This window comes from Pleurodeles waltl, chromosome 5 (assembly GCF_031143425.1).
Source record: "Pleurodeles waltl isolate 20211129_DDA chromosome 5, aPleWal1.hap1.20221129, whole genome shotgun sequence".
Lineage (NCBI taxonomy): Eukaryota > Metazoa > Chordata > Amphibia > Caudata > Salamandridae > Pleurodeles > Pleurodeles waltl.
In genome coordinates this window covers 573,963,520-573,990,761 of record NC_090444.1, presented here as the reverse complement: position 1 = coordinate 573,990,761, position 27,242 = coordinate 573,963,520, and the positions used below count along the sequence as shown (strand labels likewise).

The following is a 27,242-nucleotide window of genomic DNA, read 5'->3' as shown; positions in this document are numbered from 1 at the left end:
GTTTGGGAGATTGGATTTGTTTCCTCGCCATTTGCCATAATTCTTCAGCGTCGGAAATTGTCCTGTGAAATTACTCAAATTGTACTGGTATAAGTCGGGTGGTGATCACCAACTATGTCAGAGCCATTTTAGCTTTCATCCATCCTTTGACTTCAAGTTTCTACAGATCTTTCTGCCATCTGGTTCTCTGGTACTTCAAATGGTCTACGGTAGTGACAAAGTGCAAACTATATATCATTGCTATGCCCTTCCTGCCAAGTTGTTGTACAGTTATTTTAGACTTGAGTGGTTTAAACCTTGGGACAGCTGTAAACTGATCTTGGTGCTTTAGGAGGACATGACAGAGCTGCAATACCTATAGAATTGTAAATTATGTAGGGAGTAATCAGGCACAAGCTGCTCATAAAATTAAGGGCCTCATTTAGAGTTTGGTGGGGAGTTACTCTATCACAATGGTGATGGATATCCCGTCCACTGAAACCTAAATCCCATTGAAAACAATGGGATTTAGATTTCAGCAGATGGGTTATCCGTCACTGTTGTGACGGAGCAACCCCTGTGCCAAACCCTAAATAAGGTGCTTAAAATGGTCCCTGACATCCCCCAAATTAGATATTCCTATTACATCCCATGGTTTAAATAACTTAAGGCCTGCCACACGTGAGAGCTAGGCACCCTGATAGAGGGTTTTCACCAGTTGCAGTCTTATACCACTTATTGATTTTTAGGGTTGGCTTCAAGTTACGAAGGCTACCCTGATTGAGGGCTTTGGATTTACAACTGAAGATTACAAAATATAGTTCAGGGAGGCTCGAAAACCCAGAGCCAGACCTGAGTAGACTTTGTGAACTAGTCAGTAAACATTCTGGGTGGTTGGTTAGCTGGAAACAAGGTACAGGATTATGATAGGCTGTATAACCTGTTAATTGAAGAGCATGACAGGCTACATCAACATCTGGTAGACCTAGGTCCACTTTTCCCTCGAGAACTGGGGAGGAAGGCAGACCATTCGGTCAAAGCAAGGGTGACCAAGACTTCCACTGGTGGGAGAGACCAAAAGAAAGAGGCCAAAAAGCCACCCCGAGGGAAAGATGGGAGCTGAAACAAAAATAACAAAGAATCTTCTCAAAGTCCCCACAAACCTGCACAGAGGGTGGGCCCAGAGACTCTTAACAGTCCAAAGGGGGTACAAAGGAAGACACTTTTACCCAAGCAAGGCTTGGTGCCATGACTCCAAAACTAAAGGCCACCAAACTGGAGACTCTGGTTGTAGGAACACAAATAGTCAATCTGCAGTAAATGCAGTTGTCAATATCCAGATGGGGTCAGAGGTCTGGCCTGGCCATGCCAATGACCCCACAGAGGCAACATTAGTCACTGAGGATAGGGTAGAATTATCCTGTGCTGCCTGACCAAGTAATATACAAAAATACAGGCAGCACCCTTTGATTAATGGGAAGAAAGTAGAAGCACTGAGGGACACAGAGCTAGTGTTACCATGATAACTCAGCACTTGGGCAACTCAAATCAGTTCCTGGTAGGGAAGTCATAGCCTGTCACCAGTGCTGACAATGAGACAAAGTTTCATCCCATGGCTATGGTAACCTTGATTAGGGGGAGTAGTAGGGCAAAAAGAAGTGGTTGTGTCCTCATCCACCCCTGTAGATTGTCTGCTTGGACATGACCTGGAGCATTCCCCCTGGGCTAAAGTAGAACTGAAGACCCATGCAGCAATGCTAGGGATCTCTGAGTGGGCATGTGTTAAGACAAGGACATAAAGCAAACTTCAGAGAGAAAAAGGAGAGCTGGATCCTGAAAGAGTGGACCAGCCCCCCAAGAGACAAGGCAAGAAAACTGGGGGACCAGCTTCAAAACAGATCCTAAAACAGGACCTCTCTTCTCAGGAGGAGTCATCCACCTCGGAGGGAACTCAGCCTGAGGAGTGTGAGCCTTACCACCCACAGATCTTAGGCCCAGGGGACCCTCCAGGAAAGATATGTGGCAGGGGCAGAGGACCTGCCCCACTTTTAAAGGCCTGAGGCAGCAATCTGCACAGGAATAGTTAGGGAATGTCTGTGGTACCCACATGGTTTATTGGGAGGAGGGGCATCTGTACACTGAGGCCACAGATCTCAAGCCTGGTACAACCAGTAGGGTGGTAGTGACCCAGACATTCAGAGAATTTCTCATCACTCTAGCCCATGAGTTCCCCCTAGCAGGGCATCTGGGCCTAAACAAGACTTGGAGTAGGTTAGTTAACTACTTTTATTGGCCAGGAATGTCCCAAAACGTGAGGGTGCCAGTGGCAAAGCAGGTGGACACTTAAAGGCCCCCTTAATGCTATACCCACTGGTTGGTGTACCCTTTGAAAGGGTGGGGGTCGACATTGTTGGCCCTCTTTACTCTTAAACAGCATCAGGGCACAGATACATACTAGTGGTAGTGGATCATGCCACTAGTATCCCGAAGCTATACCCCTTATGACCATTACAGCACCTGCAGTTGTCAAAGCCCTCCTGGGTTTCTTCACCAGGGTAGGGTTCCCTAAGGAGGTAGTATCAGACAGAGGCCCAAATTTCATGTTTACATACTTAAAACACATGTGGCAGGAATGTGGGGTGACCTAAACCTTCACCGCCCAGTACCATCCACAAAACAATGGGATGCTTGAAAGATTTAACCAGACCCTAAAAGGCATGATTGGAAGACTCCCTGAAAAACTCAGTAGTAGATGGGATGTCCTGCTTCCTTTGCCTACAGGGAAATGCCTACAGGGAAATGCCACAAAAGGGACTGGGTTTTTCTCCATTTGAACTTTTGATTGGGCACCCTGTTAGGGGACCACTCGGTCTTGCCAGGAAAGGCTGTTAGAAACCTCTCAGAGCCCAAGCAGGATATTGTGGACTATGTGTGTTGCCTATGGTCAAGAATGGCTGAGCTGAGCACATGGATAAAGCCTGCAAAAATCTTCAAGCCAGCAAGGAGCTTCAAAACTTTGGTATGACTGGAAAGCTGGTATGGTGGAGTTCCAACCAGGGCAGAAAGTTTGGGTGTTGGAGCCTGCTGCTCCATGGGCCCTCCAGGATAAATGGTCTGGACTTTATCCCATACTTGAGAAAAAAGGGGACATCACTTATTTAGTTGACCTGGGCAGTTGCAAAAAATCCAAAAAGAATCATCCATGTCAACAGCCTAAAACCCTTCTATGATAGAGCTGATGTGACAAGGCTTATGGTTACAGATGAGGGACAGGAAGTATGAGAGTGAACCTCTCCCTGATCTCCTTTCCTATCCAGCAACCCACATGATTGTTCTGTGGATGCAGTAGTCTTATCAGACACCCTCACAGAACAACAGCAAGCTGATTGCAGGCAGGTCACCAACCAGTATGCTCAGATACCTGGAAAGACAAACTGGTGTACCCATGATGTGGACAAGGGTGACAGCTTACCTGTCAAGAACATGATTTATAGACAGTCAGACCTTGTCAGAGAGCGTATCCAAGCAGAAGTTAAAAGTATGCTGGATTTGGGTGTCATTGAACCCCCTGAGAGTCCCTAGGCTAGCCCAGTAGTTTTAGTCCCCAAACCTCACTCTAAAGGAGAGAAAAATGAAATTAAGTTTTGTGTTTACTACAGGGGCCTAAACTCTGTGACAAAGACATATGGACACCCAATATTAAGAGCAGATGAGCTTACAGACAGATTATGGGCAGCCAAATATCTGAGTGCTTTTGATTTAACATCTGAGTAGTGTCTGATTGGCCTGACCCCAGGAGCAAAAGAGAGGTCAGCATTTTCTACTCCTAGTGGGCATTATCAGTTCATTGTTATGCCCTTTGGATTAAAGAATTAACCTGCCACCTTCCAGAAATTGGTGAACTAAGTCCTTGCTGCACTGGAAACATTTAGTGCAGCTTATCTGGATGACATAGCTGTCTATAGTTCCACCTGGGAGGATCACCTGATCAACCTAGGGAAGGCCCTTGAGGCTCTGCAAAAGGCAGGCCTCACTATCAAGGCCAGTAAGTGCCTGAAAGGGCAGGCAAAAGATGTTTACTTAGTTCATCTGGTTAGTGGAGGCCGAGTACAACCACTCCAACGCAAGATTCAGACTATTTTGGCTTAGAAAGCTCCCATAACCCAGGCACAAGTCATTGTATTCCTTGGCTTGACTGCATACTATAGGAGATTTGTTAAGGATTATGGCACTATAGTTGCCACCCTCACAGAACTAACCTCCAAGAAAATGCCCCAAAATGTTAACTGGACAGTGAGTTGTCAACAGGCCTTTGGCACTCTGAAGAAGGCTATGTGCTCTGCTTCAGTGCTACAAGCACCAGCCTACTCCAGGCAATTCATAGTCCAAACAGATGCTTCTGAAATGGGGATAGGAGTGGTCCTTTCCCAGAAAAAATAATGATGAATATGACCAGTCAGTTGTTTTTAAAAGCAAGAAACTACGCCCTACGGAACAAAAGTGGTGTGCCATAGAGAGGGAAGCCTTTGCTGTGGTTTGGGCCCTGAAGAAGCTAAGGCCATACCTGTTTGCCTCTCACTTCATAGTTCAGACTTACCATAGGCCTCTCAGATAGCTACAACACATGAAGGGTGAAACCCACAAACTGCTTAGGTGGTCCATTTCCTACAGGGAATGGACTTTCAAATGGATCACAGACCTTGAACTGCCCATGCCAATGCAGATTGCCTTTCCAGGTCCTTCCACTTAGATGATGAAGACTCACTAGGGAAAGTGTAGTCTCATCCTCTTTCATTTGGGGAGGGGAGTACTGTGAGAAAAGGCCTCTTTTTGACATGGTTAGCCCCCACTTTTTTCCTGATGTTTGATGTCTCCTCTCCCATCCCATCAGTTCACATTGCTATGTAGCAGAATGCAATTTGATCACAGAGAAAATCATCACTAAATCCACTTTACATTTTGGAAATAACCATACCATTGACCCCATATCGTATGTTATTTGTTTTCACATCCTTGTGCTTGATACCCCCCTTCTTCAGCAGTTTCACAGTGGTTCATACTCTGAATGGAGAAGCTCCTGCATCCAGTTGTGGTGATTCACTGTTAAGGAAAGCGTGCTTGCACGCTGGACCTTGAGATCCAATGCCAATAATAATTAAGGTATTAGGTACTCATTGTCATTAATTTTCCCAGCAGTAGGGCAGCGTGAGAGGTTGGATTTGTTTCCACCCCATTTGCCATAATTTTACAGGGTCGGAATATGTTCTGTGAAATTACTTTAAATTGTACTGGTCTAAGTCAGGTGGTGATCACAAATTATTTCAAAGCCATTTTGGCTTCAATCCAACCTTTAACTTCAAGATTATGCAGATCTTTCTGCCATGTTGTTCTCTGATACTTCAACTGGTTTAGGGTAGTGACAAAGTGCAAACTATACATCATCGCTAAGCCCTTCCTGCCAAGTTGTTCCACAGCTATTTTTCAACCCTGGGACAGCTGTAAACTGATCTTTGTGCTTTAGGAGGGCATGACAGGGTGCAATACCAATAGAATTGTGAGTTATGTAGAGAGTCTACACGCACAGGCTTCTTGTGGGGTTTAATGTGGTCACTGACCCAGACATCCACCAACTTGGATATTCCAATTACATCCCAGGGTTTAAGTCCCTTATGTACTGCCACCTGTGAGAGCTGGGTACCCTGCTACAAAGGGGTTTCACCATTTTGGTGTCTTATACCACGTACTGGATTCTAGGGCCTAGTGTCAAATTATGAGCATGACTCTAGTCAATACTGGGAGTCTCTGCAGGATGGATCCACTGTGTAAGCCTCCAATTTAAAGTCCTGAAGGCGATCAACCTCCAATATAAAGGCTAGGTAATTTTGGTCCCTAAATTCCAGTCATTAATTACAATGAACTGGCATGGCCGGTAGTAAAGATGGATGTCAGTAATATCCAACCCACCATCATACAACATCTGCATATACTTAAGAAACAAAACCCTAGACTCAGACCCTGGTCATAGCAGCTTCCCCAGGAGTGACCGCATGTCAGTGAAAAAGGTAGGAGGGAAAATAAATGGCAATTTTGGTTCATGTATGGGACTCGTGACAGTGTGATCGTTTTGAAAAACTCATCTCTTCCCATGATATGTGTAGTGCCCTCCCATGCCTCTGAGTTCCTATTAGTGTTGTTAAGGAGGAGGGCTAAATTTACATCCCAGCACCATGTGGAGTTCAAGGAAATGGAGGCTAGGACTCCAGGTGCACATGAAACACCAGACTCTCAAGCCGCCACACTATTTCGCCAGCCAAAAGTTTGGAGAAGAGCTCTGTTTCTCTGGCAGATTCAAAATGGAACCACACTAAACAGGAGACACCACATTGGACACAATGCAGATTCCATAATTTCCCACTTGGTGATGGGGGCTGGGGTCACGCATTTCTTGCTACATCTAGGCAGCAGCATTTATCAAATGACAGCCAGGACCCGGGTCAATAGCTACTCTACCCAGCTGCCTATTGTTGAGGAGGGCGTGCTCGTATACCAGGGCTTGCACCCCGTTGCCTGATACTGGTGTATCTCCTGAGCGGCCCCCCACACATCCTGAAAGGACACAGACGTGTAGAGATGAGTCAGGGTGTATTGATGCATAGCGATCATTATTCATCCTATCCCCCCCCCCTACCCAGCTCCTGTTTATTTGGGCTGGGCAGCAGCCAATGTAAAGACCCAGGCAGAGACCGGTTGCCCTTGGCCCTCAACTGAGTGCTCCTGTTAAAAGTGGACAGGACTCTTGGATTCAATCCCAGCCCACTCCTCCTCAGATGTCAACGTGGTGACTCTTCTGTCCCCAGGGCCCGCCACACCTCCAGGCTCAGCTTCACCTCATGGCCCAGCCATTTGACTTACACCAAGTCTGTGTCTCAGGAGAGGCATGTGCAGCCACAGCGGAGGTTCATCACACTCTCTACCCGAGAACAGAGCAAACTCTGTGCCCATAGGGTCAGGATCAACAAGATGATGCAGATGTTTCAGGGCTCAGATGGAGCCTCACCAACTTGAGGCCACCATTTTAGGCATTCAAGCTACACTTCACACAATTATTTGTTATTGAGTGAAAATGTGTTCTGGCTTTGTGAAAGTTAAAGTTCTTGCATGAGTTACTTCTGATAGTGGAGGAAATGAAACAATTGTAACACCGTCACAATAGACCCAGCAGATGTTACTGTAAAATGTCTGTTACATTTGACAAATGTACTTCCCTGTGAATAGACTGTTTAGCAATGACTCATGATATACATACCCTGAACCCATCATTAATTGTGCACCTCCTCCTTCCATGTGTGTTTTCTCACCAACAGCACCACCAATTTTGAAGTCTCTGCACAAAGAGTAAAAATGTCATGAAATAAAGTGTATTCAAATGTCCTGTAGTATTACTTGTACTTAAAAGAGGCACTTCTAACCATATGTTCCATTATTGTTTCAGGCTAATAATTGTTCACTGCTTGGCAATGGGTTTTCATTTACTTGTTGTGGGTTAGTGGCTTTCCTCATTATACCCAACATACAAATACTAATAATTAAACATTTAAAAATGTTTTTGCATCTAAATCGCTGGATTTACACTTATGACATGAGATTCCACATCTGTTTCCTGATCCATCAAAGCCACTGCATGCAACTTCTGTGTTCCTCTCTCTCGACTTTTATTTGGGTAGGTTTTTGGATACCTTGTAATTGGGAAGATTTTCAGCAAAAATCCATTACCTCCCCTATTATGTTTTTTGTGAGCAAATACTTTTAACTCTAAGTCATGCCCATCAGAGATACAACACTTTAATTCAGTGGTGTGAAAATTCTCTGTATGCATGAAAATATGTCTTGTGGGTGGTTTCCAATTAATATTTTCACAAAATTACCACCTTCAACAACTATGAGACGTTCCAAAATACCGTTGATCGTTTACTTAGGTAACATGCAATTTGAAGGATAAAAATGTGCTCTAGTACTATAATGTATTTAAGTAATATGCTTCCATACAACTGAGCTACTCCGTCATTCCTTGAGGTTTCGTAGGCTAGGCACCACAAAACACCTACCCAGGCTTTGTTTTGGGAAAAATTGTGGAGACAGTTGTACTAGGATAAAACCAATTCAATTCTCTTTTATTATGGGAATGTTTACAGTTCCACTGTATATGAACAAAACGTGATGCTTAATCTCCGTTTTAGTCCTCAGAATTTTACAGTGGTAATCCCCACTGCATTTCAGGCTCACTGCTCTTTGTCAGGGCATGGGACAGGTATACTATCCAAAGTTTTGTGGAGAAAACAAGGGAAGTTTAAGGGATAACATCCAGGACATATCTTATTGGAATCTAGTGGATACACAATTCTAGGTGAAGTGCTATAAGTTCCATGTGATCTTAAAAGAAACCAAGCAGCACAATGGACATCTGACAGAAAAGCAGAGTCTATTCAAGATTCATCCAGAAGTGCAAGAATGTGTGTCTATGGGTCAAGTTATCATCAAATGACAATGATATTTCTTTAGAGAAGGAACCTATGAGATTATGGCCGTCATATCAACCATGGCGGTAAATGCCACCTTCCGCCGTGCTGACGGCCGCCAACATACCGTGCCTGCGGCGGTATTCCGCTACGGGTATTATGACCCACACTGAGAATTCCACCACAATACAGACACCCACACAAGTCCGCCAGCCCAAAGGTCATTGATAAACTGGCGATAGCAAAATCCACACCATTACGCCAACAGGAATATGCCCACAGTATCATGACCCACGAATCACCGCGGCGGTCTTTCAACCGCGGTGAACCATTGGCGGTACACACCGCCGTGCTCAAAATACACACACGTTTACAAAACACCACCAGATTGGACAATTCAAACTACACACACCTGACACACATACACACACCACACCCACACACTCACACCACTATAAAACACCCACCCACATTACCCACAACCCTTTCAATGAAAAAAAAGATTGCCAACACAGGGAGACACAAAAAGTGAGAATTAATAGACGGTGGTTGATGCAAAAATATCGCACATCTGAGATGAAAAGCAACAAAGTTCCTATGGAAAACGTAGAGTCATGAGGAGGGTACCAACCTGGTATAAATACCCAACCACCATGGGTATCGAAATGCACAGAGCACAGAAAGAATGTCAAAATGCCTCCTATGTCACGTGCTGTAAATACAAAGTGAGGACAAGACAAAACCAGGGCACTCCGAGTAATTAGTCCACGATGAAGAAAGTTGCAGATTTCTTTATTCCCTTATGTTGAGAAATATCAAATCAATGTTCAGAGATAGCCATTTCCTCATGTTTGAGAAAAATCACATCAATGTTCAGAGACAGCCAACACGTATTTCATCCACACAGACTTTTTCAAGGCATAAAGATGGTTGAAAACAAGAGTGTCCAGAGATGTCCCTTATTGCGCAGGAAAGTAACGGTCCTTGAAGAAGTAAGGAGTGCATAAACCAAAGGCATCCGGAAATTAAGGGATGGTACGTGTTAGGGCCCTGATAAGCCCACACCTGACCCCTCACCGGTCCCGAGAGGCAGGGAGGAATGAGAATAGCGGCGTGCGCGTAGTAACGCTGTAAAGTAGAGAACATTGATTTGATATTTCTCAACATATGGGAATAAAGAAATCTGCAACTTTCTTCATCGTGGACTTATTACTCGGAGTGCCCTGGTTTTGTCTTGTCCTCACTTTGTATTTACAGGGAGACACAAGCCAGGAACACCCACTCAATCAGAGGCACAGAACACCATCACCCATACACCAGCCACGCACGTCACAGCATACACCCCAACACATCACCCCCACACATCCTCACACATATCACTCACACCACATCCATGGCACCCCAAAGACACCACAGGTTTTCAGAGGAGGACCTAAGGGTCATGGTGGAGGAAATCATCTGGGTAGAGCCACAGCTATTCGGATCACAGGTGCAGCAGACGTCCATCGCAAGGAAGATGTAGCTATGGCGGAGAATTGTGGACAGGGTCAATGCCGTGGGACAGCACCCAAGAACCAGGGATGACATCAGGAAGAGGTGGAACGACCTACGGGGGAGGTGCGTTCCGTCGTTGCAAGACACCAGGTAGCAGAGGACTGGTGGTGGACCCCCACCTCCTCCCCCACAACTAACAACATGGGAGGAGCAAATCTTGGCAATTAGGTATCCTGAGGGCCTCGCTGGAGTAGCAGGGTGACTGGACTCTGGTAAGTCAAATCTTTACTACTTTATCCTCCCCACCCAACCTGCATGTCATCACAAACTCCTACCACTATCCTCACCCCATCACTCCACCACCTCACATATACCCCACTATCACAACCCACCCATCCCAATACCAAGACCTGCATGCAACACCAAAGCGTGGACCCCCAACACAGACCTGCATGGACACCCATCACTACAGTATGCCCAGTAGAGAGACTCACCCAGCCCACAAAATCACCACTCACACAAGGCCAAGCTGACAGGGAAATCACAATAATACAGGGAAACACACCCATGCACAAGATGGCACATGCAGATATATTAACACTGTATTTGCATCCCCCACAGGACCCATACTCAACGTCACCAGAAAGGATGTGCCAGCTACATCCAGTCCCCCCCGTGAAGAGGCCCACAGTGACGACAGCAGCTCTGCATGCCTGGATCAGGATGACCAACCCGGCCCATTCGGGACCTCTGGACAGTCCGTTACCCTGCCACAGTCCCAACCCACCACAGAGCTTCCCCCCCTCAGGAAACACCACCACAGCACCCACCCAGCGGGCCCATGCCACTGTCCACAGGACACGTCAATCAGCAGTGTGTCCACCATTACAGGGACCCCAGACAACCCACAAACACAGGATGATCAGGGACCTGGGGTCAGTGGCAGTGGGCACACGGTTCAGGGGACAGAGGCACAGGACAACAGGGAAGCTGGGAGGACTGCTGTGCAACAAGGGGAGGACAGGCCCAGGAAACCCACTCTCCACGAGGCACTCTCCAACATCCTGGGAGCATACCACCATTCCCAGGAGACGATGGGCCAGATACTGGCCAAGTTGCAGGAGACCCAGCGGCTGCAGGAGGGACAGTACCTGGGGATCAGGGATGAACAAACATCTACAGCATCCTGATCACCATTGCAGGGGTGCTGGCTGACATGGGCAAGACCATGAGGGAAGCAATGGCATGACAATGGGCGCCTGACACTAGCCAAATTGATGTACAGCCTTCCACCTCCGCCGGCGCTAGTGGACAGGAGGCCCCGCCACAGGACCAACAGGCCAACAGTACCCCACCCCCTTCAGAAGGAGAACCAAACCACAAACGGTCCCTGCGATCCAGGCAGATGCCAGAGAACAGTGCCAAGACCCCGCAAGGAAATAAGACTCTCCTGATTGTTACCCTTCTGTCCCACTCTGTCACCCTGAGCACCTTGAACTGCCATTATTCCCCTTCCTATGCCCCATTAGACAATGCACCTGTGATACCAAGAGACTGGAATCTACCATGGACCTTCCTCCACCATCAACCCAGCCCATTGCACATCCCCCTCTACTTATGAGCACCTAAATAAACACCCTTGGAACAAATACTAATCTGGAGACTGTCAAATGATTCACAAATGTATTAGTTCAACATTATCAAAGCATTGCAACTCAAATGTAAAGTGAAATATACTTTGGAATGACCTTTGGTGGGCAGCAGTACACATAGCAAGAGCCAGAGTGGGGCACAGAGATCTGACAATAGAGATGCCAAAGGGTACAATCAGTGGCCATAGACATAGGGAAAGAGGCTGCCTTGTACAATGTACAACAGATAACTGAAATGTTAGGTGAACTTAAAGTGTCTCACCTGTGTGTCACTGGAAGTACTGCTGAATTATATTGCTTCTGTTGTCAACATCTTCTTCCTCTGCCTCCTCTTCCTCACTGTCCACAGGCTCCACCGCTGCCACAAGACCATCTCCAGGCACATCCTCCTACAGAAAAGGCACCTGGCGTCTCAAGGCCAGGTTGTGCAACATGCACCAATGATCTGCCACACCTTCTTGGGTAAGTAGTACAGGGAGCCACCTGTCAGATGGAGGCACCGGAACCTGGCCTTCAGGAGGTGGAAGGTCCTTTCAGTAATCCTCTTTGTACGCCCATGTGCCTCATTGTAGCGTTCCTCTGCCCTTGTCCTTGCATTCTGCACTGGGGTCAGTAGCCATGACAGGTTGGGGTAACCAGAGTCACCTGCAAATATTGAGGGACAACTGTCAAACACACACTAACCCTTAGGTACAACCCCATACCCAGACACCTACTCATAGTGTGTGGGGACCTTTGGCTCACCTATTAGCCACACCCGGTGCCTCTGGAGTTGGCCCATCACATATGGGATGATGCTATTTTTTAAGATAAAGGCATCATGCACAGAGCCAGGATATTTGGCATTCACATGGGAGATGAACTGGTCCGCCAAACACACCATCTGCACATTCATAGAGTGATAGCTTTTTCTATTCCTGAAAACTTGTTCATTTCTCCAGGGAGGGGGGACAAATGCCACATGTGTACCATCAGTGGCACCAATTATGTTGGGGATATGTCCCAGGGCATAAAAGTCAGCTTTCACTGTGGCCAAATCCTCCACCTGGGGGGACACGATGTAGCTGCGCATGTGTTTCAGCAGGGCAGACAACACTCTGGTCAACACGTTGGAGAACATTGGCTGAGACATCCCTGATGCCATGGCCACTGTTGTTTGGAAGGACCACTTGCCAGGAAATGGAGCACTGACAGGACCTGTACTAGAGGGGGGATACCTGCGGGCTGGCAGATAGCTGACATCAGGTCTGGCTCCAATTGGGCACACAGTTCTTGGATTGTGGCACGATCAAGTCTGTAGGTTATGATAATGTGTCTGTCCTCCATTGTTGCAAGGTCCACCAGGAGTCTGTACACCGGAGGATGTCACCATCTCATATTCAGCCTCAGCGGTTGAAGCCTATGGAAGAGAACGGTGAGCAGTGGGTCATATTCCCACATCTATTGCACTAATGATGATTTGTTTACTTTACGTGCCATGCCCTGTGCCCCCTGAAATTGCGGATGCCTGACCTGTGAGGAGGGACAAGTGGAAATAAGGTAATTGCGCTGGCGTTGTGCACCATCGCGGTAGGCAGTCGATGACCGCCGCGCAACTTCGCATAGGTTATCATTGGGCCCTATGGGTTCCAGGAACCAATGGCGATGTACGCCGGTGGTGAAGGTACGCTCCGCCGCGGATGTCACCGCCATTTTCTATCTATCCACTCACTTGCTACCTGACCTTCAACAGGAGAGGACCTACACTGCAAGTGCTGCTGTGACCTGTGTCTGGAACCGACCATGGCTCATGTGTCTGGGGAAAGGGCCCCTGCCTTCACTGCGGAGGAGTTGGAGAAACTGGTGGATGGGGTCCTACCTCAGTACACATTACTCTACGGTCCTCCAGACAAATAGGTGAGTACACTGTGACCATGATGCATGGGCAATGAATGTTTGGAGTGCTGTCTATGTAAGCCACATGTGGGGGGGTTGGCAGAGGCGTCCTGCCCATAGTGCAGCTTGTAAGGTGGTCAATGCATGTGCGTCAGGGGATGGGAGGGATCTGGTGGGCCATGAGTCTGACGGTCCGGACGGTTGACTGATTCCCTTTTCTGCTGTCTTTTTCCTGCAGGTCAGCGCCCACCAGAAAAAGGGTATTTGCCGTGCCATCGCCAAGGAGGTGCGGACCCTGGGGGTCTTTGAGAGGCGGAGCACCCACTGCCGTAAGAGGTGGGAGGACCTGTAAGGCTGGGCAAAGAAGACGGCAGAGGCCATGCTGGGGCTAGCCTCCCAACGAGGAAGGGGTGCCTGTCGCACCATGACCCCCCCTGATGTTCCGCATCCTAGCGGTGGCCTATCCGGAGTTGGATGGTTGCTTGAAGGCATCACAGCAGCCACAAGGGGGTGAGTACAGAATCTGAATCCTGACTTTGCGCACGTTAAGAGGTACCTGGGTGGTGGATGTGGGCTATGGGTGCCCCTAGGCCAGGGCAAAGATGGCAGGGTAGGTGCCTTGTTGGGTAGGCTCTGAAGCACTCCTACCCCAATAGTGTTAGTGGGCATCTACTACTGGGAAGGGTCCTGTGGGTTTCTGGTGTGCAGCTGATGGCATTAGGCATTGTGCCCCATGGGCTGGTGACTATCTTAGTAAATGGTTGGGCATGGCGTAGTGCATAGGGCTACTACCTGTGTGTTGTGTACGCCAACGGTAGTGGTGTTGCCGGCATTGACCAAGTGTATCCTCTGTCTCTTCCCCCTCTTTTTGTTTTGTCACCCTGTCCTTCTGTGCATTAGCATCATCTGGCGGAGGAGCAGAGGTAGCGGCGACGGAGGGAGCTGCATCCCACATGGGCCTGGAGGCCGAATCCACCGAGGGTGTGGGCACCAGTGGGACGGAGGGCGGGGGAGCATCCCAACCAGGACAGAAGGGGAGACCACAGACAGCGACTCCTCCTCCGATGGAAGTTCCCTGGCAGTGGCGGACACCTCTGTGCCCACCCCAACAACAGGTACAGCCACCACCACCCCTACCAGCACAGCCCTCCCAGCAGCCCCTCAGCGTGTTTCCCATGCCCGCTCACCCAGGAGGGTGGGCATCTCCTTCGCCCCAGACACCTCAGACCCTGCCCCAGTCAGCCCTGATGCCCTCAGTGAGGAGGCTATTGACCTCCTGAGATCCCTCACTGTTAGACAGTCAAACATTCTGAATGCCATCCTGGGTGTCGAGAGGCATTTGCAACAAACAAATGCATACCTGGAGGGCATTCACTCTGGCGTGGCGGCCCAACAGAAATCATTTCAGGCTCTGGCCAACTCCCTGATGGCAGCCCTTGTCCCTGTGTCTAGCCTACCACCTCCAACTTCCTCTATCCAGTCCCAATCCCCTCAACCCCAGCCTATCCCAAGCACACTTTCAGACCAGCATTCACCCAAATCAACACCCAGAAGTGGCTCAGGCAAACACAAGCACTACACTTCATCCCACAGGCACTCACACAAGCACCATCCCCATGCAGACACACCAACATCCACTGCCTCCACTGTGTCCCCCTCCTCCTCCTCGTCCACCTCCCTCCCAGTATCGTCTCCACTCACCCCTGCATGCACTACATCCTCATTCACTACCTCCATCACCGTCACGGGCATCAATACTCACCCCTCACTGGCAGTCACCACCACATCCCTGCACACGTCCCCTGTGTTCACTCCCAGTGTGTATGTGAACCCTCCTCCCAAAGTACACAAATGCAAGCACCCACCCACCCAACAGCCATCCACCTCACAACAGCATCCAGCACGTGCACCTTTACCCAAACTCAGCAGACAGACACCTCCTACAACCACTCCCTCTTCCTCCACTCCGAAACCCTCTCCCTCTTCCCACCCCAGTGTGTCTAAAAAGATTTTCCTGGCAAACATTGACCTGTTCCCTACCCCTCCCCCCGTCCTTCCCCTCGTGCCAGGGTGTCCAGAACCCAGGCCAGCACCTCAGCCAACAAGTGGATGTCCGCTGTGGTACCTGCAAATCCCAGAGGCTCAAAGGGGGCACCCGTCAGGCAAGCCAGTGTGCCACCAACCTCTTCAAAGACCAAACTATTCCCCCACCTGCCATGGTGAAGAAGGGGACAGCATGCAGCAAGGGCAAGGAGCACGACCCACCCAGCAAGGCCACCTCCAAAACTCCAGCTGCCAGAGTCGAGGTCACAACAGCATCTGCCAAGGTGAGGAAGGGGCAGAAAACCAAGGCAAGGCACTTCAGCCATCGGAGGCTGCAGGTGAAGGCCTGGTGCCTGCCAGCAGAACCGCCAGCCCCGCGGGCAGCACCGCCAACAGCCCTGCTGCAAGCCCCGCCACCTGCACCGCTGACAGTAGGACCACTACCAGCACCAGCAGCCCCAGTGTGCAGCCGTCCGAGGCTGCAGGAGACGGGCTGGAGCCTACCACCACCACTGGCAGCACCACCACCAGCACCTGCACTACCACCAGTTTGCAGCCTTAGGCGCCGCAGGATGGAGTCTAGCCCTGCCTCCATGGACTATCTTGCAACCTGGTCCCTGCAAATCTCATGCCTCAGACACCCAGGTGAGGGAATGTGAACTGTCACACCCCAAGTGCTGCATCACTGGACACCATGCCCCCTCCAGAACCAGTGGAGATATGCATCCACTCAGCCCCTCCTTGGCAGGATGAAGCACATTGGGCACAAAGCCCCCTCCAGAACCAGTGGAGATATGCATCCACTCACCCTATCCTTGGCAGGATGAAGCACACTGGGCACAAAGCCCCCTCCAGAACCAGTGGATAATGCATCCACTCACCCTATCCTTGGCAGGATGAAGCACACTGGACACAAAGCCTCCTCCAGAACCAGTGGAAGAAGCCATCCACTCAGCCCCTCCTTGGCAGGATGAAGCACACTGGGCACAAAGCCTCCTCCAGAACTAGTGGAGATGTGCATCCACTCACCCTATCCTTGGCAGGATGAAGCACACTGGGCACAAAGCCCCCTCCAGAACCAGTGGAGAAGCCATCCACTAGAGAGACTGTGGCCTTGCACTCACCAGGACCAAGCATTGGGCAGACCACCCACTAGAGAGACTGTGGCTTTGCAATTCCCAGGACTAAGCAGTGGGCAGACCACCCACTAGAGAGATTGTGGCTTTGCACTCCCCAGGACCAAGCAGTGGGCAGACCACCCACTTGAGAGACTGTGGCTTTGCACTCCCCAGGCCCAGCAGTGGGCAGACCACCCACTTGAGAGACTGTGGCCTTGCACTCCCCAGGACATCGCTGTGGGCATGGAGCCCCCTCCAGTGTCAGTGGCGTAGTACCATCTTCAGGCTGAGGTGCCCCCCATTCCCCATCCCCCTGAGGTGCCTGTGTGTTTTCTACCTAATGCCCCTGCAGTGTTCTCTCCATATTGAGGCAGGAATCAAGTGTGGGCTTGGCCCATGATTTTTGGCCCAGTGGCCCATGGACATTTGTAAAGGACAATGTACAGCCTTATGTACATATTGCATATTTTTGTAAATACTGCTTTTATATTCGTTAAGTATATCTTCCTATTTCTAATATATCACTGATTTGACTCTATTCCTTTTGTCCTTGCGTTCTTCCAGGGGGTTAGGGGGTGTAAATGTAATGTTGTTGCATGTGTTTGTGTGTGTGGTGTTGGGGGTAGGGGTGTTGCGTGTGTCTGTCACTCTCATTTGTATCTCCCCTCCCCTGTGTACTAGGTGCAGGACTCACCGTGGTCATTGCCGCCACCTTTGGTATTCCTGGTAGATGAGGAGGTAGACCAGCATGGGCAGGACCTGTAACTCGGGCTCCATGGCGTCCTGGTTCTTTGTTGAGTGTCGAGCGGTGAGTGGTTTCCCTTCCAAACACTGTTTCTGCCGTGCTTTTGATGGCATTGGTACCGCCCCGGAAAAGCTGGCGGATTAGCGGGTTGTGATGGGGTGGGCGGTACATTGTCTTCTGCCTGGCTGTTGGCGGTTACCGCCACAGTGTTTGTTGCTACTGTGGCGGTCGTAGTGTTAAAGTGGCTGTCTGTGTTGGTGGTTTCCGCCGTGGTCATGATTCCATTTTTTTTACCGCCGGCGTGTTGGCGGTATTACCGCCGCTTTAACACCGACCGCCACGGTTGTAATGAGGGCCTACATGTTTCAACAATCCAATGTATAGTAGACAAGAAGAGACATGAAAACCAGTCCCTTGTTGTAAGCAAAACACACATTTTTAAAACAATTTTTATTGTTTTCAGCTTCTCAACAAACAACAAATCAATTTCTTTGTCTCCTCACTCACCCTTTCAGTTCACATTTTTGCATGCAGTTATGGAAAATTGTACTTGTTTATTTTATCCCCTCTGACCTGAATTCATTCTCTAGGCTGCAAATATAATGTTGAATGTCCTATTGTATTCCAGGAGAAGAGCATGTTTCAAGTTTAGCTAAGGTAACAATATTTATTCTAACTTCTGGATTGCACAGGAAGATTCATGAAGCTTATGTGAAAGAATATTAGCTTAGTTTATTGTGTGCCACAGTGAAAAGAACTGTAAGTTTCAAATTATTAGAAAATGTAATATTTTAGAGGGAGCCATATGAAATCATAGTGGGGAACATTGGAGATTTGCTGACAAAATGTAACAAAGTTGCAAACTTGGTGGTGCCATCTACAATGATTGGTTATTGAAATCAACACCTAGAGTGTGCTTTTTGGAAAGACCAATCAAATGGATTTTGGTTATTTTAATTAGTGAAGAACTTTGGAATGGTGAGTAGTTCCTCTCTGAACCTTCTTGATGTAAGTTCACTCTTGTCCTGAAGCTGTCCAAAACCCTGTCTTAAGTCTGCCCTCTCATAATCCTACTCTAAGTATCCTGATGAGTTTTCTCATCATAGACTTAACTGGCCAATGCAATTTCAGTACTAATGTGCCCAACTAAGGGGCATATTTATACTCTGTTTGCGCCGGATTTGCGTCGTTTTTTTTTACGCAAATCCGACGCAAAGCTAACTTCATATTTATACTTTGGCGTTAGACCCGTCTAGCGCCAAAGATCTTGGAGTTTGCGTCATTTTTTTGCGTGGACACCTACCTTGCGTTAATTATATGCAAGGTAGGCGTTCCCTTCTAAAAAATTACTCTAAGGCATGTGCGCCTTATTTAAACTCCCGTGCAAAAATGACGCACGGGAGTGGGCGGGCCTTAAAAAATGACGTCCAGCCGCTTTTGTGTAATTTTTTAACGCCTGGTCAGGGCAGGCGTTAAGGGACCTGTGGGCTCGGAAGGAGCCCAGAGGTGCCCTCCCATGCCCCCAGGGACACCCCCTGCCACCCTCGCCCACCCCAGGAGGACGCCCAAGGATGGAGGGACCCATCCCAGGGAACTTAAGGTAAGTTCAGGTAAGTATTTTTTTCGTTATTTTTTTGTGGCATGGGGGGCCTGATTTGTGCCCCCCTACATGCTACTATGCCCAATGACCATGCCCAGGGGACATAAGTCCCCTGGGCATGGCCATTGGGCAAGGGGGCATGACTCCTGTCTTTGCTAAGACAGGAGTCATTTCAATGGGGGTTGGGCGTAAAAAAAAATGGCGCGAATCGGGTTGCGGCCAAAGTTTTGCCTCAGACCTGACTTGCCCCATTTTTTGACGCCCAAGCTCCATTTTCCCCTACGCTGGTGCTGCCTGGTGTGAGTCATTTTTTTTTTACGCACACCAGTCAGCTGCACCGGCTAACGTCATTCAATAAATAAGGCGCCTGCATGGCGCTTTGGAATGGCGTTAAAATTTTTGACGCACAACTGCGTTGGCGCAGTTGTGCGTCAAAAAGTATAAATATGGCCCTAAGTCTGAACTGGTGATTTGTCCTATGTGCAGCTCTTGTTCTGCATCATCCTGATGCTCCTGTCAACTGACGCTGGAAGAAGGTTACTGCTCTGTTCGACAAATCAACCCTGTATGCTGGCCCATGTGGAGAGGTATAACTAAATGTGGTTTCTTGTTTCTTTTTTTTTTAGCTTAGTTACTTACAGCAGTATATTTTTATAGTTATTTACCTTAGGTAGATGTTTTCCAAATTATTTTTGTCTTCTTTTATCTTTGCTCGTGCCCGCATGTGTTAGCCCGATCCTACACATCCTAGTCCCAATCCTGGTTAGTGTTAGGAATGGCCCAGCTCTGAAATCATTTATTGAAACTGTATTTTGATGATTACTGATGTCACCATCATCTGCTTTGAAATCTGGTAATAATGTTGATATTGAGTCGTTGTTAATTTACATAATTCTTTTTTGACTGTCTAACAGTATTGATGGTTAGTAGGGTAAATATTTTCTGACGATTTGGTCAGCCTATAGTTTTCATGTATGTTTTTAACTTTGTTTTGCGCACCATTTATATGACGTTGATCTTGGGATTGTAATAAAGTTTTAAAACTTTATTTGGTTTCTTTTAGTGTTCAATTTGTTATTGTGTTTATTATTGTTTATGGTTTCATGTTAATGATTTGGGATTGTATGTTTCTGTCTACTACCTCTGTCACCAAGTCCAAATATTCAGTCGACCTTAGAGGGTGAGAATTTGTGATGGTGTCTCACCTGAGAGCTTGAGGTTTCTGAACCCAAGGTGGGAAGAAGACTTCCACCGGCGCTTCAGCAACTCAGACAACCTCTAACTTTGATGTTCGTTTTACATCCCAGGGTTTAAAATTCTTAAGGCCTGTGAGAGCAAGGCACCCTGCTAATGAAGGGTTCCACCAGTGGGAGTTGTATACCACCTATTGGTTTTCGGGGCCTGGTGCCAAATTATGAGCAGTACTCTAGTCAATACTGAGAGCCCCTGCAGTATGAAGCCACCGCACAAGCCTCCAAATTAAAGTGTGGAAGGAGCTCAACCTCCAGTCTAAAGGCTACGTCATTTCCATCCACTAAATCCAGTCGTTAATAATAATGAACTAGCTTGACCGAGAGTAAACATGGATATCAGGAACATTGAACCCACCATCATACAACAGCTGTATACACTTAAGAACAAACTTTGGGTTAATACCCTGCCCATAGGAACTTCCCCAAGAGTGACTGTATATTAGTGAAAAAGGTAGGAGGGAAAGTAAATGGTAAGTTTTGTGCATGTATGGGAATCAAGAGAGTGTAATCATTTCGAACAACGCATCTTTGTCCATGATAAATATGGGTAATTGGCTCCCTTGTCTCCAGGTTCCTCTGAATGTTAAGGAGGGGGCTATATTTACCTCCCTGCACCATGTGGAGTTCACAGAAATGCAGGCTCTGCATTCAGGCACAGACTGAAACAACAGTCTCTCCTGCTGCCACGCTATGCCGCCAGCCGTAAGATTGGAGAAGAGGCTGGATTCACTCTATTTCTTTGGCCGATTGAAAATGGACCACACTCAACAAGAGACACCACATTTACCACAACATAGATCCCATAATGTCCAACTTGATGATGGGGGCTAGGGCCATGGATTTCTTTCCACATCCAGGAAGCAGCAATTATCAAATGCCAGACAGGACCCGTGTACTCGACTGCCTGTTGTTGAGGAGGGCGTGATCGTATACCATGCCTTGCACCTCATTGCCTGATGCTTGTGTGCCTCCTGAGCGGCCCCTTAACACAGCCTGAAGGTACACGGAGGCATAGAGATGTGCCAAGGCACTACAATCATCTTCTATCCTTTGACTCCTTACCCAGTTCCTGCTTATTCAGGCCAGGCAGCAGCTTATGTCAAGATGCAGGATGAGAGCGGTTGTCATTGGCTTCCAACTGAGTTCTCCTGTTAACAGTGGATAGTACCATTGAATTCACTCCCAGTCCACTCCTCCCCAGATGCCAATATGGCAACTCCCCTGTCCCCGGGCCCTGTCACACCTCCAGTCCCAGCCTCACCTCTTGGTCCAGCCACAGGAGTGGCACTAAGTCTGTGTCTCAGGAGAGGCATGTGCAGCCACAGCGGAGGTTCATCACACTCTCTGCCACTCGGACCCGAGACCCGAGCAAGCTGCGTGTCAGTGAGGTCAGGATCAACATGAGGATGCAGATTTTTCAGGGCTCAGATGGAGCCTCACCAAGTTGGGGCCGCCATTTTAGGCATTCAAGCTACACTTCATACAATGTTTGTTATTGAATGTATCTTTGTTCTGGCTTTGTGAAAGTAAAAGTTATTGCTTGAGTAACTTCTGATATTGGAGGAATTTAAGCAATTGTCACACAGTCACAATAGACCCAGAAGAGGTTATTGGAAAATATCTGTTATAAAGTTGGCAAATGTATTTCCCAGTGAATAGACTGATTATCATTAAATCATGATATACATACCCTGCACCCATCGTTAATTGTGCACCTACTCCTTCCATGTGTTTTTCCTCACCAACAGCAGCACCAATTTTGAAGTCTCTGCACAAAAAGTAAATATGTCATGTAATAAAGTGTATTCAAATGTCCTGTATTTTTACTTGTACTCATGAGAGGCACTTCTAACCATATGTTCCATTATTGTTTCAGGCTAATAATGGTTCACTGCTTGGCTAGTGGTTTCATTTACTTGTAGTGGGTTAGTGGCTTTCCTCATTATACCAACATAGAAAACCGAAGAATTAAACATTTCACAACAATTTTGCATCTAGATGGCAGGATTTACACTTATAATGTGAGCTTCCCCTTCCGTTTCCTGATGCATCAAATCCACTGCATGCAACTTCTGAGTTCCTCTCTCTCAAGTTTCATTCGGGTAGGTTTTTGGATACCTTATAATTAGGAAGCTTTTCCACAAAAATCCATTTGTTAGGGGGTGGGACAGATATATTATTCGAAGTTCTGTGTAGGAAACAAGGGAAGTTTAAAGGATAACATCCAGGACTGATCATATTGGAAACTAGTGCGTGCACAATTCTACGTGAAGTGCTATAAGTTCCATGTGATCTTAATAGAAACCAAGCAACACCATGGACATCTGACAGAAAAGCAGTCTATTCAAGATTCATCCAGAAGTGCAAGAGTGTGTGCCTATAAGGTCAGATTGTTTGTGAAGAAAGATCCGAAAGCCGAAACCATACCTTGTGGAAGGATGATACAACAGTATTCTGTGGTACAATGTAGTGGTGTAGGCAAAAAGAAGTGGCAATAGGGGAAAATTCAGAGGAGCGAACATTCCCTGGATCAATAAAAATATACGCTGAGTGGTTTCCGCTTCATATGTTTTCTATCAAGCTACCACCTTTAACAGTTATAAAAAGATAAAAAATCTTTTTGAAATTTTACTATAGTAGTATTCATTTTGAAGGACAAAATTAGCTCCTGGACCATAGTTTACTTGTCCAATAAGTTTTCAGTACCATCCAAAATACAGAAGGGTCATGTTTTCAGCAAAACTGCATCACCAAATGTCAATGATATTTCTTTAGAGAAGGAACCTATGAGATTATATGTTTCAACAATCCAATGTATAGTAGACAAGAAGAGATATTAAATCCAATCTGTTGTTGTAAGCAAACACTAATTTTTAAAACAATTTTTATAATTTTCATTATTTTCAGCTTCTGAACAAACAACAAATCAGTTTCTTTGTCTCCTCACCCACCCTTTCAGTTCACATTATTAAGAAGCAGAATACAATTTGATCACAGTGAAAACTATCATAAATCTGGTTTACATTTTGGAAAAGACTGTAGCATTGACCCCATATTGTATGCTATTTGTTTTCACATCCTCCTGCCTGATGCACCCATTCTTCAGCAGCGTCACAGTGATCAATACGCCTCAGTTATACTATGAATGGAGGAGCTCCTGTATCCATCCACTGTCGGTCATTCCGTTCTTGAGGAAAGCGTGCTTGCATGCTGGGTCTTGAGATCCCCCTGCCATTAATTATCCGCTATCAGGTATTCCTGTATCATTCATTTCCCACTAGTTAGGCAGCTTGGGAGGTTGGTTTTGTTTCCTCACCATGTGCCAAAATGTTACATGTTCGGATTATGTTCTGTGAAATTACTTAAATTGTACTGGTCTAAGTCAGGTGGTGATCACCAAGTATTTCAAAGCCATTTTGGCTTCAATCTATCCTATGATTTCAAGATTATCCAGATCTTTCTGCCATCTAGTTTCCTGATATTTCAACTGGTCTAAGGTAATGACGAAGTGCAAACTATACATTATCGATATGTCCTTCCTGGTAAGCTGTTCCGCAGTTAATTTAGGCTTGAGTGGTTTATACCCTGGGGCAGCTGTAAACTGAATTTTGTGCTTTAGGAGAGCATGATGAAGCTGCAATAATTATAGACTAGTGAGTTATGTAGGGAGTCTACATGCCCAAGCTGCACAGAGGATTTAATGTGGCCACTGACTCTGAGAGAGATCAGGTTTTATTAATAGAAGCAGCAAATGGCAGCTAATAAATCTGCACTTTTAAAGACCTAACAGAAAATAACGTAGAAATGAATAGATGCACAGTTTAAATTTGTGGTGGACATTCAGGACTACGAGTCGTATTCTGACATCAAGTTTAACATGAAAACATTATGCATTTATATTTGAGTGAATTATTTGTAAACATGAACCTAAAAAGTAGTATTTTCAAGTGAAAACAGTAGCAATAAAATGTATGATGAGTATTAACTGAGTATGAATTAAACATACTTATATTGTTTTAAATGGCTTTCAGAACATGAAAAATAAGTACACGTTTAAAAATATTGCTTTGATATAACATGAATAATGTTTTTTAATAAATAATTTGCTTGCGGATTTGATTTGAATTCATGGGTGCGCAATATTATTGTTTTAAATGTATTACTGTGCATTTAGGATCCTTAACTTGACCAGGCCTTAAGATTCATTTTGCACACAGTTATGGAAAATTGTACTTGTTTATTTTATCCCCTCTGACCTGAATTCATTCTCTAGGCTGCAAATATAATGTTGAATGTCCTATTGTATTCCAGGAGAAGAGCATGTTTCAAGTTTAGCTAAGGTAACAATATTTATTTTAACTGCTGGATTGCAAAGGACGATTCATTAAGCTTATGTGAAAGAATATTAGATTAGTTTTTTGTGTGCCACAGTGAAAAGAACTATAAGTTTCAAATTATTAGAAAATATAATATTTTAGAGGGAGCCATATGAAATCATAGTGGGGAACATTGGAGATCTGCTGAGAAAATGTCACAAAGTTGCAAACTTGGTGGTGCCATCTACAATGATTGGATACTGAAATCAACACCCAGAGTGTGCTTTTTGGAAAGACCAATCAAATGAATTTTGGTTATTTTAATTAGTGACGAACTTTGGAATAGTGAGCAGTTCCTCTCTGAACCTTCTTGATGTCAGTTCACTCTTGTCTTGAAGCTGTCCAGAACCCTGCCTTAAGTCTGCCCTCTCATAATCCTACTCTAAGTATCCTGATGAGTTTTCTCATCATAGTCTTAATTGCCCAATGCAGTTTCAGTACTAATGTGCCCAACTAAGTCTGAACTGCTGATTTGTCCTATGTGCAGCTCTTGTTCTGCACCATCCTGATGCTGCTGTCAACTGACGCTGGAAGAAGGTGACCGCTCTGTTCGACGAATCAACGCTGTATGCTGTCCCATGTGGAGAGGTATAACTAAATGTGGTTTCTTGTTTCTTTTTTTTAGCTTAGTTACTTACAGCAGCATATTTTTATAGTTATTTACCTTAAGTAGATGTTTTCCAAATTATTTTTGTCTTCTTTTATCTTTGCTTGTGCCCGCATGTGTTAGCCCGATCCCACACATCCTAGTCCCAATCCTGGTTAGTGTTAGGAATGGCCCAGCTCTGAAATCATTTGTTCAAACTTTATTTTGATGATCAATTATGTCACCATCATCTGCTTTGAAATCTGCTAATAATGTTCATATTGGGTCTTTGTTAATTTACATAATTATTTTTTGACTGTCTAACAGTATTGATGTTTAGTAGGGTAAATATTTCAGACTATTTGGTCAGCCTATAGTTTTCATGTATGTTTTTAACTTTGTTTTGCACACCATTTATATGACATTGATCTTGGGATTGTAATAAAGTTTTAAAACTTTATTTGGTTTCTTTTAGTGTTCAATTTGTTATTGTGTTTATTATTGTTTATGGTTTCATGTCAATGATTTGGGATTGTATGTTTCTGTCTACTACCTCTGTCACCAAGTCCAAATATTCAGTCGACCTTAGAGGGTGAGAATTTGTGATGGTGTGTCACCTGATAGCTTGAGGTTTCTGAACCCAAGGTGAGAAGAAGACTTCCACCGGCGCTTCAGCAACTCAGACAACCTCTAACTTTGATATTCCTTTTACATCCCAGGGTTTAAAATTCCTAAGTCCTGTGAGAGCAAGGCACCCTGCTAAAGAAGGGTTTCACCAGTGGGTGTCGTATACCACTTATTGGTTTTCGGGGCCTGGTGCCAAATTATGAGCAGTACTCTAGTCAACACTGAGAGCCCCTGCAGTATGAAGCCACTGCACAAGCCTCCAAATTAAAGTGTAAAAGGAGATCAACCTCCAGTCTAAAGGCTACGTCATTTCCATCCACTAAATCCAGTCGTTAATAATAATGAACTAGCCTGACCGAGAGTAAAGCTGGATATCAGGAACATTGAACCCACCATCATACAACATCTGTATACACTTAAATAACAAACTTTGGGTTAATACCCTGCCCATAGGAACTTCCCCAAGAGTGACTGTATATTAGTGAAAAAGTTAGGAGGGAAAGTAAAAGGTAAGTTTGGTGCATGTATGGGAATTAAGAGAGTGTGATCATTTTGAACAACGCATCTTTGCCCATGATAAATATGGGTAATTGTCTCCCATGTCTCCAGGTTCCTCTGAATTTTAAGGAGGGGTCTATATTTACCTCCCTGCACCATGTGGAGTTCATGGAAATGCAGGCTCTGCATTCAGGTACAGACTGAAACAACAGTCTCTCCTGCCGCCACGCTATGCCACCAGCCGTAAGATTGGAGAAGAGGCTGGACTCACTCTATTTCTGTGCAGATTGAAAATGGACCACACTCCACAGGAGACACCACATTGGCCACAACACAGATCCCATAATGTCCGACTTGATGACGGGGGCTAGGGCCATGGATTTCTTTCCACATCCAGGAAGCAGCAACTATCAAATGCCAGACAGGACCTGGGTCAATAGCCTGTGTACCCGACTGCCTGTTGTTGAGGAGGGCATGCTCGTATACCAGGCCTTGCACCTCATTGCCTGATGCTTGTGTGCATTGCCAGTGGCCCCTTCACACAGCCTGAAGGTACATGGGGGCATAGAGATGTGCCACAGTGGGCAAAGGCACAGTAATCATCTTCCATCCTTTGACTCCTTAGCCAGCTCCTGCTTATTCAGGCCAGACAGCGCCCTATGTCAAGACGCAGGATGTGAGCGGTTCTGATTGGCTTCCAGTTGAGTTCTCCTGTTATGAGTTGACAGTACCATTGGACTCACTCCCAGCCCACTCCTCCCCAGATGCCAATGTGGCAACTCCCCTGTCCCCGGGCCCTATCACACCTCCAGTCCCAGCCACACCTCTTGGCCCAGCCACAGGAGTGGCACTAAGTCCGTGTCTCAGGAGAGGCATGTGC

General features: G+C 46.4%; 1 protein-coding gene across 4 annotated transcripts in view; it reads right to left on the bottom strand.

Annotated features, from left to right (window-relative positions):
• The window catches only part of LOC138295834 (uncharacterized), a 1,330,477-nt gene that overhangs the window by 104,356 nt on the left and 1,198,879 nt on the right, over positions 1–27,242 (bottom strand). For all 4 annotated transcript variants that reach the window (XM_069234393.1, XM_069234396.1, XM_069234394.1 and 1 more), the window contains 2 exons: positions 21,966–22,043; positions 7,286–7,363 (listed from right to left, as the gene is read on the bottom strand). In XM_069234393.1, coding sequence (XP_069090494.1) covers positions 7,286–7,363; positions 21,966–22,043 — 156 coding nt within the window. The remainder of the gene's footprint in view (positions 1–7,285; positions 7,364–21,965; positions 22,044–27,242) is intronic.